General features: G+C 36.1%; 1 protein-coding gene across 1 annotated transcript in view; it reads left to right on the forward strand.

Annotated features, from left to right (window-relative positions):
* IMMP2L (inner mitochondrial membrane peptidase subunit 2) overlaps positions 1–17,309 on the forward strand; it is a 902,508-nt gene that overhangs the window by 626,112 nt on the left and 259,087 nt on the right. Inside the window, exon 5 of the mRNA XM_027102163.1 lies at positions 2,959–3,024. Within this exon, the coding sequence (XP_026957964.1) occupies positions 2,959–3,024 (66 nt within the window). The remainder of the gene's footprint in view (positions 1–2,958; positions 3,025–17,309) is intronic.

The following is a 17,309-nucleotide window of genomic DNA, read 5'->3' on the forward strand; positions in this document are numbered from 1 at the left end:
CATTTTCTAATGGACTTCCCAGTAATCTGAACCAAAAATCCAGGCATGTGTTTTATCAAACACAGAACTATGCCCCCCACCTTTTGCTTTATATCCTTCCTAATTTTTCCCAGTACGGTTGCATGCACGTTTTCTCTTTATACTTACTGAAGCAAGGTCATGGTACACATAAATTTTCTAGCTCGCATGTTAAATCTGTGTATCCTGTTGACATTTCCACATCATTAAAAATTCTTTTATAGCGTCATTTTTAATGATTGAAGAATATTTTATAATGTGGATGGACTATAATTTATTTCACCAATCTTTTCTTGTTGATTTTTTCTCTCTTTTTTAAAATAGACAACATCCATGTAGCTAAAATTTTGTATACATCCACAACCATTTCATAAGGATACGTTCCTAAAAGCATAATTGATATGTTAAAGAGAATATAAAATCTTAACCTATTTACCAAAAGGTATGTTACATGATCCTGTACTTTAGGACATGTACCAAATCCTCAACAACAAACTGTATTAATAGTATTATTACTATTTCTTTGTCAATATAATAGGAAAGTGGTGTCCTATTGTTTTAATATACAATTCTTTGGTGATCACTGAGGTTGAATTTTTTTTATACATTTCTGGTTATCTAAACAGAGAGACACGGGGGCAAATTTTTCTAAAGATCTATACGTAACCCTGCACAGAAGATATGAATTCTGTCATCTTGAATGTGCCAGATCCCTCACTCTAGCTGTACATAAATGACATTAAATTTATAGAAATATAATGTTTAGTCAATTCAGTGAAGGGGACAGTTCAGTCAAAAACTCTGATCAAATTTCCTTTTAAAATAAAGAATATTAATAGTTAATTTAGTGGAAAGTTATGTCACTAAGTTTCACAAGTAGACTCAAATGGTTTAGATGATTTTGTTTTCTCTGCAAGATATAATGTGAAATATAAATCTTATTGAAACTGCATATTTCCTTTGGCAAAGTATTACATTTTGAATGTATTTAATCTTTTTAGTATTTGTCCATTTACCTTCCTTTTTAAAGGTAATTCAATTCAAAATGTGACTTGAATTGAAAATATTTTTATCTATCTCTGATTTTTAAATACATCTTAAGTGATCATTTATGTGATATGTGAGCTGTTTCTTGAAACACATGTTAAATCAAAAGACTAAAAATGTTACTGGCAGGAAATTGAACGTACTAAGATTGAGTTATCCATTGCTGTGTAACTTCTAGCAGCTTAAAACAACAAACATTATCTCACACATTTTTCTAAGGATCAGGAAACCAGAAGCAGCTTCAGTGGGTGGTATGGCTCAGGGTCTCTCATGAGGTTGCCATGAAGCTATTGGCCACAGCTGCACTTCATGAAGACTTGACTGGGACTGAAGGATCTACTGGTTTTTGTTTGTTTGTTTGTTTGCTTGTTTTTAATTGAAATGTAGTTGATGTACAATATTGTGTTAGTTTCAGGTGTACTACCTAGTGATTCGACATTTACATACATTAGGAAATGATCACCACAATAAGTCTAGTAACCATTTGTACCCATACAAAGGTATGAAAATATTATTGGCCATGTTCCTTTTGCTGTATATTACATCCCAGTGGCTTATTTATCTTATAACTGGAAGTTTGTACCTCTTAATCCCTTTTGCCTATTTCACCCAACCTCCCACTCCCCTCCCTCCTGGCGACCACCCATTTGTTCTCTGTATCTATGAGTGTGTTGAAGGATCTACTTCTAAGTTCATTCACATGAAGGTTGGCCAACCTTAGTTCCTCACTAAATGAGTTTCTCAGTAGGACTGCTGAGAAACAGACATGGCTTCTCCTAGAGTGAGGAATCCCAGAGATAGAGTAAGTGGGGGGAGGAGGGAAGAGAAGGGGAGGGGAGTATTTATTTGAGTAAATAGTATTACCTTAAGTAAACATTTACCATAAGCTACTAATCATAGATTAAAATAAATGATGTCTGCATTAAGTATATCAGAACCTATCAATTTCTTTTAGTCTTGTCTTAGCATTCTGAATTACATAATCTTTAAATGGCTAAACCTAGTTGTGCTTTAAAAGAATTTCCTCCCCTTGTCCCTCCTCATCAAGCTCTACCATACCCTAAAACCCGAACCCCAGATTCTCCCTGCATCTGCGTCTCTCTCCAGGACTGTCCAGTATTATGCCCCAAAGAGGGTAGGGTCTTGGAGGAAGGAAAACACAGAGTTTAGGGGGACCTCAAACACTATGTCCTCTGTGCTTCTGTAGAAAGATGCAAGTACAAGTGACAAGACTCCAGCAAGGCTGGGCCCTGCCCCTCTCCAACTGATCCTTTGGCACAAGGGTCAGAAGCAGCTTTAAGTAGGAAATGTGGCAAGGGACCAAGGGGTTAAGAACAGCCCCAAACTTCAAGTCCTTGAGGAAGTGACATCCTCTCCTCTGGGTGGGCCTGGTCTAAGTGCTTTGTTAGAAATAAACCAACATGGGAAAAAAAAAAAAAAAAAGAATTTCCTAATTGTTTTTTTTTTTCAAAAAAATTCCTCTCTTCATTGTTTTCTTTGTTTAAATCTAACTCCTCTGTTTATTTTAAATAAAATGAAGAAACTTAAGTATGTTATCATTTTAAAGAAATGCCTAATTATTTTATGTATGAATCCTCTTTCCTACAGGTACTTAGATTTAATAATGAAAATCTTTATACTTCTGGGGTTTTATTAATTTTTTTTTTTTAGTTTTTGAAAAGTTTCAGTGTGATCCTTTTCCCTCAGAGGTTTAAAATAAGAGTTCTTTCACTCTTAGCTCTATCTCACTTGGGACCTAAGTAGGACTGATGTCATGTCATGGTTGCAAAGGATCCTGTAATGACTTTAATATAGCATATTTTCTTGTAAAATTTCTTCTCATTTTCTTAAAACAACAGACACAACTGATTATGTAACCTTATCTTTTTCTAGGTCTCCTAAAAACCCAGAACAGAAGATCATTAAGAGAGTGATTGCTCTTGAAGGAGATATTGTAAAGTAAGAACTTAAACTGGTTTTTGTTGTTGTTGTTTTTTGTTTTTATTGAGTTTAGGTTGTAAATATCTAGATTTTTGTTGAGTTTTAAATCACATCACATGGAAAGTACATTTCAATCCAAAGAGGTGTCTTTGAAGTCTTCAAACCTTTGGAGACTTTCCAAATGAACTGGTACATCTTTAGTGAGTATCATCAACCATTTCAGGATATAACAGGTAAATAAACTGACTGATGGTATTGTTATCCTTTACTGGGAAGCACAAGAGAAATAAATATTAATTAAGCTGAAATTAACCACATTTTATAAAAAGACCATTAAATAACTGTTTTTCAGTATTGAAATTAGTATGATTGTTTTAGGTTATGATGTCAAGGTTCGTTTTAGAAAAAATTCAATAACATTTTGTTGTTTTAGAAGCAAACACAGGAACTAAGGGGGAGCTTTTATTATAATAGAGACGGGGGAAGATGGAAAAGAATGTGAAACAGAAGCTTCTGAATCAGTGAAAAAAACAGTAGTTTTAAAAAATAACATTGTAAAAATCAGGTGTTTTAACAATGTGTAGTAACATCTTATTTATTCTACTTGCTGATAAGTCTAGAATAATGTTTGAGATTCAACAAGTTAATATTGATGTAGCATGATATGTCTCATATTGATTGCTTACTTTAAGTTACAGCTAAGTCTGTACAATGTGGGATTCAATATACTTTGAAAACTATATTCAGAAAGTTTTTTGATCCCATTTTCCTAAAAAGCTTGTATTAATGACAATACAGTTTAAGTAATCTCATTAAAATGAACCTCAATTAAAATGGTCTAGAGCAGAATCTAGACCAACAGTTCTCAAAGGATGGCCCAAAGACCACTAGGAGTTTCCAAGACCCTTTGTGGGGTTCTGTGAGATCAAAACTACTTTCCTAGTAATACTAAGGTGTTATTTGCCTTTTCATTGCCATTTCTCATGAGTGTACAGTGGAGTTTTCCAGAGGCTACATGATGTATGATATTGCAGCAGATTGAAGGCAGGAGCAGATAAGAGAATGTGGCTGTCTTCTATTAAGCCAGATACTAAAAAGATTGCCAAACATGTAAAAAAAAAAAAAAGCCACTCTTCTCACTACTTTTTCTCTTGTTTTGGAAAACAGCTATACTTTTCATTAAATATGTTCTTTGTGTTAACATACAAGTTTATTATTGTTATTTTACATTGAATCACTAAAGATTTTTTAATTCTTTTAATTTCTAATATGATAAATATTGACATCTAATATTCACATAAAAGTTCTTTGAGACCTCAGTTATTTTTAAGAGTGTAAGGGTGTCCTCAGACCAAACAGTTTGAGAACTTGCTGATGCAGTAATGAATGGCAAACATTTTCATGTCCAGATTAAGGAATCATTAATAGCCTGCATGGTATCAATGGAGCTATCGAGGTATGGTATGTTTAGCTTATATCCATGATTATTTGTTTGGTCTTTTTTTCTTCTAAAATCTTTATTCAATTATAAAGCAGAAACTAACACACCATTGTAAAGCAATTATACTCCAATAAAGATGTTAAAAAATTCTTTATTGAGGTATAATTTATATATATATACATATATATAATTCACCCATTTTAAATATACAGTTCAGTGAGCTCTAATATAAATGTATGCAGTTGTGCAACCCTCACTGCAATCTAGTTTTTGAGCCTTCCTATTACCCTCAAACATTCCCTCACCCGATTTGCCCTTAACGCTGGTTCCCATCATTCCCCATTGCCAATGCCACACAACCATGGACCTGCTTTCTGTCTCTATAGGTTAGCCTTTTCTAGAAATTTTATTTACATGGTAATATACAATATGTAGTCCTTTGTACCTGGTTTCTTTCACTTAGCATAGTGGTTTTTGGTTCCTCCGTGTTGTGCACCTATAGTTTGTTCCTTTATATTATTGATTCATTCCATGATATGGATGCACAACTCTTATGAATATATTAGAAACAATGAGCTCTACCTTTTAAATGGGTAAATCATATGTTATATGAGTTACACCTCAGTAAAGCTATTAAAAAACAAAACGACAGATCAATAAAGTAGGCAAAAGTTTCATCTAAAGTAATCTAACAGGATTAGGAATGCCAAGAGATACATTTTATAGTATAATCCAAAGGTAACACAAATTTCATTCAGATGTATCGTTATTGCTCACTAGCTGACTAGTCAGCAACGTGAGATTGCAAAGCTTGTTCAGACATAAAAAAAAAAAAGAAACCTCTGTGCAATCAGAAGTCCTACAACAGACCTCTCGGAAAAAAAGGATGGGTTCTTGCTTTCCTCAGTAAATGTAAATATTGGGTTCACAGAGGAGAAGCTGAGCTAGAAAGAGGGCTAATGGTACAGGATTGAAGGGTGAGAAAAGGGGATACGGGAATGTAGTAGGTTTACACCTTTTTCCCCACTGCTGCAACCCACGTGTGCAAAGTCGAGGTTCTTTGTTCCATCCTGCAAACTGACACTTTGGACATGCATCCCTTTCTGGCCCCTTCACTGTGCCTCTATCATGCAGCAATGAATAATATAAAGAATGGAAGTGGCAAGGCTTAAGACTTTTCTACTGTGCGGCCTCTAAAGACTAGTAAATAATTGATTAGAAGGAAGTTACTTTTGTATTCGGTGTTTTAAAAGAAAATTTTAAATTTCATTTCTCTGAATCTTTGGTACCTAAATATCCTAACCTTCCTGGACTTTCAATTAATAATTGAATATATTCCTATAATTTTCTAACAGCATCGAAAAACATTAAGGGACATTTAGGGAGTAAAATACTGTTTACTCATGTGCTTACTTCTTTTCTCTGTGACCCATTTTTTAAAATATAAGAACATATTAAAAATTTTTTTAATATGCTGTCTGTCTACCACTGGAAGTCATTAGTCGACTGGTGTCCTGACTTGTAGTAGGCAAGGTGCTTTGGTCTGTGATAGGACTTTCCAGTCCCACCTTTGTCTTGGTTAATACTGGTTTACCTAGCAGGCAAGCTAAGCACTAATGTAGGTCTGTAGAAAAATTTTTTTTGAAAAAAATTGTTATTTTATTAAATGACCAAAGAAAACAAATTGGACTTATCAGGACTTGGTTATACTTACTGTGGGTTTTATATTATTTTTATTTTGAATTACACACAATTAGAGGCTATAAAGGGAACCATCATCTTTTCAGAGGTTAAGCCCTTAAAAGGCTTAATCCAGTCCTCAATTTAATGTTCTGTTAGTTAAACTCCTTCAGATTACAATAATAGAGAGTAAAATATAGTTTAAAGAGGACTCATTTTAAACCTACCTGGGGAAGGAAGGGTAATAGAGCCCAGGAGCAGCCTAGCCTCACTAAAGAACAGGAATGGCAGTGCAGCACTTCCGGTTTCTGTACCCTTGTGCCCAGTCTGCTGTCACATTGCTTCTGCCTGTCTTGTCTGTGTTTCAGTTGGCTTTTGCCCCATTGTCAACTGCTGACTTCCTTGGGTGTGCCCCATGTTTAAACTACCTGAGAGAAATCTGAGCGTGCCCCTTTGAGGTATAGATCTAGAATCTGTCCACCTGACAGGCCACTGTCAACCAATTGATCAGTTGCCTTTGGGACAGGTGCCCTTCCCTGGTCCAGTCAGCTGTGTCTAGGCCTGCCATTTACCTGGTACAAACCCTGTAATTATAAGGAACCTCTTGGAAAGGGCTTGTAGGTATGGCAGGTACCCTGAGGCCTCCCAGATTCTGGCAGTGAGATTAGCAGTCCTTTACTCAGCACTACCCTTCAAAACCTCACTTTCTTTTTTTTAAATTTATTTATTTTATATTTTTGGCTGTGTTGGATCTTCATGGCTGCTCGCTGGCTTTGTCTAGTTGCGGCGAGCGGGGACTGCTCTTCGTTGCAGTGTGCGGGCTTCTCACTGTGGTGGCTTCTCTCGTTGAGGAGCACGGGCTCTAGGTGTGCAGGCTTTAGTAATCGTGGCACGCGGGCTCAGTAGTTGTGGCTCGTGGGCTCTAGAGCGCAGGCTCAGTAGTTGTGGCGCACGGGCTTAGTTGCTTCACGGCATGTGGGATCTTCCCGGACCGGGGATCGAACCTGTGTCCCCTACATTGGCAGGCGGATTCTTAACCACTGCACCACCAGGGGAGCCCAAAACCTCACTTTCAATTAGACTGTAATCTGCTCTCCTTAGTAGTTGCTTAGACCTTACTCTCTAGGGAAGATATTTTGTTTGTTTAAATTATAGAAGTAACACAAGCTTGAAAAATGCAGAGTGCTTTAATGAACATCCTTGCACACATACCTTCATACACTTGTGTGTTTATTCTTACAGAATAGATATCTAGAAGTGGAAATATTCAGTCGACATATGTTTTGGTGTTGCTGTTGTTGCTTTTAGTTCTAATATATATACAGCCAAATTTCCCTCCCAAGAGGTTTGTGTATGTTTATACTCTTATCAACACTGCATGAAATACCCTTTCAGAGGAAATTGATTTAAATATCATGTGCAGTGGGAAAGCTGTGGGCTTCAGATTCAGAAACCAAAATATGGCAACACAAAATTTGGAAATAGTTCTAGATGATCAGGTTATATTTAATGTAATCAGTTCACTGATGGTGTAGGCCTTAGAACTATTCATTTAGAACACTAGTCCAGACACCAGAGAGATGTAGTTGAACAAAAGAGACAAAGTCTCTGCCTTCATGGAGCTTACATTTTAGTGGTTGGAAGCTAATAATAAACAGATGAACATGTAACACGTAATGCAATGTCATGAGCTAGAAGTGCTGTGAAGAAAAATAAAGTAGGAAAGGATGTGTAGGGTGATGGTAGGGTCTGGGATTGCTATTTTAGGTAGGATATTTACTGTAAACCTCTCTAATGAGAAGATATTTGAGCAGACTTCTAAATTAAGGGAGGAGAGGGGAAAGAGAGCCATACTAGAATCTGGGGAAGGACAGTTCAGCCCAAAGGAACAACAAATGCAATTCTGAAATGGATACACATTGGTTGGGTGAGTTTAAGGAATTGCAAGACGCCAGCCAGCATGTTGCACCTTTGGGAAGGAAGACAATGGAGGTAGAAGATTAGGTCTGAGAGGTTTGCAGAACCTTGTGGGTCATAGGAAGGATGGCAGGTGTTTATTCTAGTGGGATGGCAGGCCAGTGGAGAGTTTTGAGCCCTGGAGCAGTATGATCTGATTGGTGTTTTGTTTGTTTGTTTGTTTTTGCTTTACAATGCTGTGTTAATTTCTGCTTTATAAGAAAGTGAATTAGCTATACATATACATATATCCCCATATCTCTTCCCTCTTGCGTCTCCCTCCCTCTCACCCTCCCTATCCCACCCCTCTAGGTGGTCACAAAGCACTGAGCTGATCTCCCTGTGCTATGCAGCTGCTTCCCACTAGCTATCTATTTTACATTTGGTAGTGTATATATGTCCATGCCACTGTCTCACTTTGTCCCAGCTTACCCTTCCCCTCCCCGTGTCCTCAAGTCCATTCTCTAGTAGGTCTGCGTTGGTGTTTTTAGAGACTCACTCTGCCTGCTGTGAGAATAGGTTAAAGCGAGGCAATCTGACCCAATTAACTGGTCAAAGTATTTTTCTTTTGAGAAAAGTCACATCCAGCTTCTTCTAACAGTAGTTAAGTGTCCTTGTTTATGACATGAATGATGACTACTTTGATTTGTTATTTTCGGAGTGACTCATAAAAGTAGTCACATTATTTGTAATCACCGTCATTATGATTATATTGGCAAGGTGAAAAGTAGAGTTGAAATATTTGTTCAAAGAATTCAGATGACTGTTTCTAATATAGTAAAAGAGGAGACTTTGAGGGGTCTGAGTGTTCTCTCTTGATGTCAACATTGATTAAAATCACAAGGCAATTGCTTGATTCTCTGGATAGCTTAGCTAGGAATGTTAGTTATTGTCATAAAGTTAACCCAAACGGGGATGCTTATCTATAACATGAACAGTCAAAAGCTAATGAAAGTAATATTTAGACCCATTAGTTCCACCAAAATGTTTTTCATAGTTATTTGCTTTTTCTCATTAATTTGTTATGACTCACAGAGAAGACCTGTTTTAGAAAAGCATAAAATGAATACAAAGCACTAAACTGCAGCAAGTCAGTGTGAATCAACCACAGTCGGAATTTCGAAGGCATCAGCATTTTTTATTGGGACACTTGTATTTTTCTTTCACAGATTTTGTCAGCCCAGTCAGAAATGAAATCTAGCATCATTTCTCCTCGTACCTGATGAAATATACTTTACAGACATCTGGAATCTGGGCTTCCATGTAGTTAGAAACCTCAGTGAAGTAAATGAATAGTCTTTTTAGTCTCCAGTGAAGAGGGAACCCATATAATTCATCACCTAAGCTAGGACACTTTCGAGAGTGAAAGGGGATGATGTTAATTATTATATTGGAATAATCAGCAGAAACTGAACTGCTCAAACTGCGCCAAATGGTCACCCTAGCAGTAAATGTAAGCTACTTTCTAATTCACTTCACATAATTTGACTTTGTTTTGTTTGTGGCCATCCTTGTTCAGGAGAATTCCAAGAAGTGTTCATAGAAAGCAATCACTTTGTGGCCTTCGAGAGGAATTAAGTCTGGTGGGATCAATGGTGTTGTGCTCACAGCACAGTGATTTTTCTGCTGTGAAGTACAGTGCAAGAGTTTCTCTCACAAGTATTGATATTGCAAAGTAGTCTGAGGTAGAGAATCATGAGACTTCTCTCACTGCAAAATATTTAAATAATAATTCCTCTTCAAGTCCAGAGACTATTTTGTGAAATGTCAAAACATCCTGATTTACTAAAAATAACTTCCTGCTATTAGCAAAAAAAAAATCCATTGAATCACTAGAAATTAAACATTTTAAAGCTTGTTGATCTTAAATGCGCTATTGAAGATAGGGAAATCAATATTAACCTACCACAGATGGTTGGAACATATTATGTTCCAGCATATGATGAAGCTTTATAGGAAGAAAAAGAGAACTAAATTGAGTTTTCCCCAGTAAAACTAAATATGATGCCTGTTTAATAACTTCTTTTTATGGTTGGTGCAGAAGCTCTGAATAATAGAAGTCTAATGTGTCTATATGGCTTTCTTTGAAGACCATGCATTGGTTTATGGCATTTTTGGTAGATTAGTAATTAGGAGTGTATCTGTCCTAAAAGGAAGGATAGAATGAAAAAGAAACTTGAAAAGAAGCTTGTGTCCAGGACCCTGATAAAGATTGGTGAAGGCAGTGTTTTAGAGCATGGAAAACACTGGTTTTATTTTATAATTCTCAGATGGGAGCCAGATAGATGGTTGCTTCTGAGGACGGAAGGATATTTACACACTGGGTCCTAGCTGTTGGTAACTTGAACAGCAAGTTTTCAGAATGCTCTAAGGCCCTTTAGCCTGGTTTAATTTGAGCCCTGAATTTTTCCAAAGCAAAATAGCATGGCACATCCTTGCTTAGTACTTAGGATCTAACCAATGCTGTTAGCTAATAGGTAAGGGCTTGCATTGTGAAAGTAAGTGTCCCAGAGTCTGTCCAAGGGTTTATTTACCACTAAATAAGAGACATTTGTGAAAAATCGTCAGCTTCCCTCTGATGTGAACCTGAAAAATTATTAATATATTCTGGACATTTTTACCTTCTTCTTGCTAAAGAATTTTAATTCTTCTTTAATCAAGAATTAAGGACTGGTAGGTAACCCATACCTTTTTGGAAATATTTCTTTCTTTTATGTAGTTGTAAATGATTATTTATCACACTACTGCTATATCCATGAATAAAAATGTAATTGCTAATAAAAGCTCTATGCCCTAGCAATAGGTATTTCTTTCTAACTATCAAAGTGATAGTTACTTTAAGTTTACATATAGACATGTTGATCTTGGTTTTCTAAAGCTGAGACCATTTCTGTAATCAATTTAGCAATATAGGGAGATTTCCAGAGGGACTACCTCTGGAAACAGAGTATGTATACCTCCACCTAGGAGGATGCAGTACTTGCTGGAAGTTACTAGAATATTTAGATTGAATTGCTTTTTCCAATAATGATAACATCTATTATGTGGTATTCTCCCCACCCCCATCGGTGGTTCTCTGGTTTCATTTTCTACCTTCGTCGTCTTGTCTCTTGAAGAGGAGTCTTCTTTAGATATGAAACTCTTCCACATTTATTCGTTCATGCGTAGTCATTCATTTATTCATTCACTATGATGTAGAAGTTACGAGCACAAACTGTGAATTCAGACTTCCTTGATTCATTTCCCAGTTTTGCTTCTTATTGTGTTACTTTGCCAAATTACTTAATTCTCTAAACTTAATTTTTCTCATCTGTGTGTGAAATAGAAATTATAATAGTACATACTCCATAGAGTTTTCTTGAGAATTACATGCAATAGTGAATATAATTTGGTTAGCACAGCGCTTGGCACATAAGTATGTGTTCAGTAAATATTAGATATTATTATTAGTAGGCATTATGATTTAATCATTTATTGAGTGCCTAGAGTATTTACTATATGCTAGACACTGTGCAGAATTCTGAGATTATAAAAAGCCATAGATAGTCCTTGCCTTCAAAAGCTTACAGTTTGGTATGAAAACAACAAAAATAGCAAAAAACAAACAAACAAACAAATACAATGTAATGAAAGAACTGCCCCCATGGAGATGTACCAAAGGTCCCTGGAACGTTGGAGGAGGAGCATCTGGTCGACCTGAGGAGTTGGGTTGTGTTGGAGACAACTTTCAGGTTGATGTTTGAGATGAAGAGGACATCTCCAGCCTCTTCCTTAATTGTGAAAGTAATACAGGGTTAGTACAGAAAATTCAAACAATACTGGAGCGTATAAAGAAAAAAGGAAAGGTCCCTTTTTCTCTTAGCCCTAATTGAATTCCCAGAGGTACATCTGGTGTATATCCTTCTAATCTGTGTCTCATAGTAGGATATTGAAAGGATTTGTCAAATATTTATCTTTCAGCAGTTTTTTCCTTGAATACTCCATAAAGAAAAATATGTACTTGAGATATATCTGTAAGTATTTATGTTTCCCAATGTGTATGTTATGTTATACTAGTATATTCATGTGTCTATACTAGGTATTTATTTGTAAACATGACAATTCCAGAATTGCTTATTTAGTAAGTCCTAAATAATAAATAATAGTCCTAGGAGTAACGTACACAAAGATACCATAGGCGTATTATTGGGTAGCAATGATTTATGATTTAGACAAAACCATTTATAGAAAATTAAAGGGGAGAACATGAAAATAAATATTAACTGATATCCTCATTATTTAATGTCCTTCAAACCAAACTCGCCATATCTAAAAGGAAATATTAGCACTGTCATGGCCTCTCTAGGTAGTTCATGGAGTGAAATAACTGGGGTGCTTCAGGTAGGAAACCCATTGGCTTAGCTTAATTAGGGAAAATCTTTGCAACAGAAAGCTTAGCAGGATGCTGTGATCTGGCTCCATCCTCGTCCACATTTCCTTGTTTCTCTTTAAAAGATAGTAGTCAGTTTCTAACTTTATGCTTTTCACTAACCTCCCTTTCTCTCTTCTTGGGCTGGCTTTGGGACTTTGCTCCTCAGTTCTGCCGTTAGTCTCATCCCCCTCCCCCAGTACAGATAGATTATGTGAAGTGCTCTTTTGGAATCTGATTTCTTCCTGGCAGGAAGTACATCACATCTGAAGCTGGCTGCTGCATTAGTGTATTAGCCTTCTTTGCTGCTGGCTTAATTACATTTCTTAGTATTATTACTTTCTGAAGTTGTGGACTCCAAGTTAAAATATAGACAAATACTAACTTTTGTACACTTCTTTGAACTAAATATTGATTTTTTTCCTCTGCTCACAGTAATGTAAGTCTGTCAAATATTTTGAAAAGACATATAAGTATAATTATCTCAGTAGGAAACTAAAAAGATTGTCTTTAAGTACCTTTTTAACTAAGCTTAAGAAGCATGCCAGGAAGATTCAAGAATATTTCAGGCTGAATAATTACTTAATAATTAAGGAACAGATAGTTCTTCTATTTTTGTGCAATTTCAGCTAACCTTGTTTAAACTTAACATTGACTGTGGTTTCTCTTTAAAATGTTTGAAGGAAGATTTTCATGTAGGGAGCAGATGTGTCTGAGGTATTGATTTAATTAGTTGTGGTTGCTCTAAAATTTTTGTTAATTTTTTTCTTATAAAAGTATCTTTTTTTTAAAGACGCCTAAGAACAATAAGGGGTAGCATGACAAAGTAGAAGAGTGATACACTTGGGCTAAGATAATAGGAGATTCAATCTCAGCTCTGTTTTCTTACAAGCTAGGTGACCTTGGGAAAGTTACTGACCTCTCTGAGTTTTGATTTTTTTTTTTAATCTCTCTATTTTCAGAGTTATTTTGAAGACCAAAGGAGGTAAATTAATATATGTACTAACCCTTTGTGAATTTCAGCACACTATCAAAATGTAATGAAATTTAATTTAATTTTCTACATGAAATAATGGATATAATTTGGTTAGCACAGAGCTAACCCAGAGCTTAGCAGAATGTCTTGCCCATTTTAGATTATCATATTTTTGTCATTGTTGAAATAATTTGATTGTACTGCTAGGTTAAGACATAGCTCCATATTTAGTGAATCCAGGAGGTGGAAGAAAGAACACTTTTAAAACTTTCCATGCAAGTACTTAAGGGCTGGCTATGTTATATCTTTGGGATCTTGACCTGCGTCCTCCTGCACATTGTTACCTGTTGGCAAGATATTTCACAGTTGTGATATTTGTTTCTTATTATACCTACAGCAGGGATCAGTATACTTTCTCTGTAAAAGGCCCATAAGAAATCGTTTTGGCTTTGCAGGCCATACTGTCTCTGTCAAAAATACTCTACACTGATACTGTAGCAAGAAAGCGACTCTCAATGATACATAAAATGAATGGTGTAATAAAAATCTCTTTACAAAAGCAGATGTTGGACTAGATTTGGCCCATAGGTCATAGTTTGCCAATCCTTGGTCTGTGTTATCTACTTTTATTCCCTTAACTTGGAAATCAATAGAAAATACAAAACTTATTTCTAGTCCTGGCCAATAGTTTAAATAGAAGAGAAGAATTAGCCTAAAAGCCATGGGTTCTTTGATTATATGTTGGCTGAGGCAGAGGGCAGTGGGAGGGAAAATACTGAGTTGCTACTTTGAGATCTTTGTGGAATTGCTAGAAGCCTCATGGGTGGACCTCTACAATGAAGATATTTGTCTTGGGCTTCCCTGGTGGCGCAGTGGTTGAGAGTCCGCCTGCCGATGCAGGGGACACGGGTTCGTGCCCCGGTCCGGGAAGATCTCACGTGCCGCGGAGCGGCTAGGCCCGTGAGCCATGGCCACTGATCCTGAGCGTCTGGAGCCTGTGCGCCGCAACGGGAGAGGCCCACGTACCGCAAAAAAAAAAAAAAAAAAAATTATCTTGAGCTGGATGGGGAAGAGCTATTATACTATAGGAACCTTGCAAAACATCTTCACTGGAGAGCAGTCCCAATGCTCATAAAAGAGTAGAATAAATTTCATTGCCCAGATAGTTTCTTTTAATACAAAAGGAACAGCCCTGCAGTTGGAAAAACTCTATATCAGAATATTACCCTCATGCTATTTATATCTCATCTTATAAGCCCAACATAGAACTCCAATTATCTTTTGGCTTTTATTTTGGCTCAGTCTGCCTATGCTGGACCAAACTGAGAGTCCAGAGAAGGAGCTAGTAACCTAGGGGATCTATTTGCTTTAAGTAATTTAGTTCCTCAGTTCATTTCATTGTGTTATGGAAAACATTCAAATGTTATCTAACTCATTATGATAGATACCCATGAGCTTAATAGCATCATAACCACAAGCAGTAATTATTCCCATACTTAAAATGTTGATTTTGACACTAAAGTCTATGCGGTTTTATAAAATTGGAAAATATTTGTTTATCAGAAATATTAATTGTAAATTATTCATTAAAAAGGGAGTGTCTTGGACTTCCCTGGCGGTCCAGTGGTTAAGACTCCAAGCTTCCACTGCAGGGGGCATGGGCTCAACCCCTGGTCAGGGAACTAAGATCCCACATGCCCAGTGGCGTGGACAAAAAAAATAAAAACTAAAAAGGGGTGTCTTCCTAGTTTTTTTACTACAGCGTGATCCTGTGTGAGAATCTGAATGGTTCATGCTAGCAGAACTAATAAGATTTTGAAACTGATCATCCTTGTTGCGATTCAAATGAGAATCGGAGTGAAAATAATTAAAAATTTCTTAATTATTAGGAGCCTGACAGTTGTTGATATTTTCTTTCAGAAGGGGAAATTGTGTGATGAAACTTGTATGTTTGGTTTATGATGAATAGCAAGTCATTAAATTCAGGCTTCTGCAACTGGTCACCTGGGAACCCAGGAGGTTTTCTACTTTGCTTATTACACAAATAAATTCTACTTCCTGACTATTATGCAATACCTGATTTTAATATGCAGCCTGGAGCAGGAAGTGATAAACACTGGGTCCCATGCTGCTGCACCTCCAGGTGTATTGATACTTCCAAGGAACATTTCTGCAGTCTGAATTTCAATTTTACATAATTGATGTAATTTTACATCAAAAAGTAAATGGCTATTTAATCTTTTACTCTAACATGAAGAGGAGTAAGTGATACATACTGGAATGGAGTTTAGTAAGATGGAAAGCCAAACTGAAGGATTTTCTATTTGAGATGAAAGCATAATAAGCAGTAGGCTTTACAAAAGTGTGCAACATGATAATAGAAGAGGGAGCGAATGAGCGGATTAGAATTTGGTATATGTATGGGAAACTAAGGTGACCTTTAATGGATTTCTGGGACCGTTTGGGGGGGATTATGTAAATCAAGCCTGAATTCTAAATCTAATACAGCTATCATTAAAATCAAGAGAATGCTCACTGCATGATGGGAATTGAAATGACTCCTAACTTAATAATGTTTCTGAGCTCTAGTATTCTCACAGAACTTTCAAAAAAAATCATGCTTTTTTATTAAAACTTGCAGTATCCTTAGTTATAAAGTGAAGGGAATCAAGGAGTATATAGGAAAATTTGTGTGAAAGTTTTACTTTTCACATTGCTAGCAAGGTATGAAAATTTCACTGTGCATTGAGCCAGCAATGAGTATTAACATCATTTTAGTCTTTGCTAATAAGAAAAGTGAAAAAAATGTTTCTTATTGTTGTTTTCATTTATTATTATTATTGCTAAAAAGAATGAATATTTTATACAATTATTAATCTTTCATTTCCTTTTCTAAGAACTGTCTTTTCCAGAATTGGCCATTTTAAAAGGGTAGTAAATGTTTTCTTCTCAATTTGAATATATTATGTATGTTAGCTCCTTGTCATATTTAGATCAAATATATTTCCAGTTTGTGGTTTGCCTTTTAGTTTAATTCATTCTCATAGATTATTTAAGGAGATAAGTTTTTTTAAAGTTATTTCATCTTATTTTTGACGATTAAAGGTGCAAAATGTAGAACTTTAGAACCTGAATTCTTTGAAATAACTTTTATACATTTATCTACTATGAGTTAACGCTATTAGTGTGTTAATGCTAATCTATGAGTTTAATAAATATAGAGAAATGGGAGTTCACTATAAAGTTTCCAACATGTTTTTCTCAATATTTTAAAGCTATGAAAATTTAGAAACATTGTATTGTAGAAGACCATACATATGTCTATGTACTTTCTACAGGCAACATAGCTACCACGTGGAAGGTGGCATTGTTCTAGCAGAATGTTTCTCAAAGTGTGATCTCCAGATGGCAACATTAGTGTCAGGTTTTAGGAATTCATTTCTACTTTCTTTGTAATGACCTCCCTAGGATCTCACACATTTAGGAAAATGGAAAGCAGCTCACAATAAATTTGAGGACCCTTGGACTAAATGAGATTCAAAGATTTCTGACATGTGTTCCAGCTCTTAAATTCTATAATAGGTAATTTTGTAGAAAAGAAGGAAGCAGTCCGTACCTAACTTTTTGTAGATGGATTAGCACCCAAAGAGTCTCTCCCCATTCCAGGGTAGAAAGGTGGATCCCGACGCTGGGTCATTCCCTACAGCTGCTGCTTTACCCTGAGGCATCTTAGACATTGGCCTTGGATGTGATGTGCCCAAAAGGAGAAAGCACAAGAGGCAAGCAAGGGAGAACCTTCTTTCACAGTGCCCCAAAGATGATTTACCAGGCCTTTGTTATTT

This window comes from Aethalodelphis obliquidens, unplaced genomic scaffold (assembly GCF_003676395.1).
Source record: "Aethalodelphis obliquidens isolate GAN/ISIS:26980383/991018 unplaced genomic scaffold, ASM367639v1 scaffold5, whole genome shotgun sequence".
Taxonomy (NCBI): domain Eukaryota; kingdom Metazoa; phylum Chordata; class Mammalia; order Artiodactyla; family Delphinidae; genus Aethalodelphis; species Aethalodelphis obliquidens.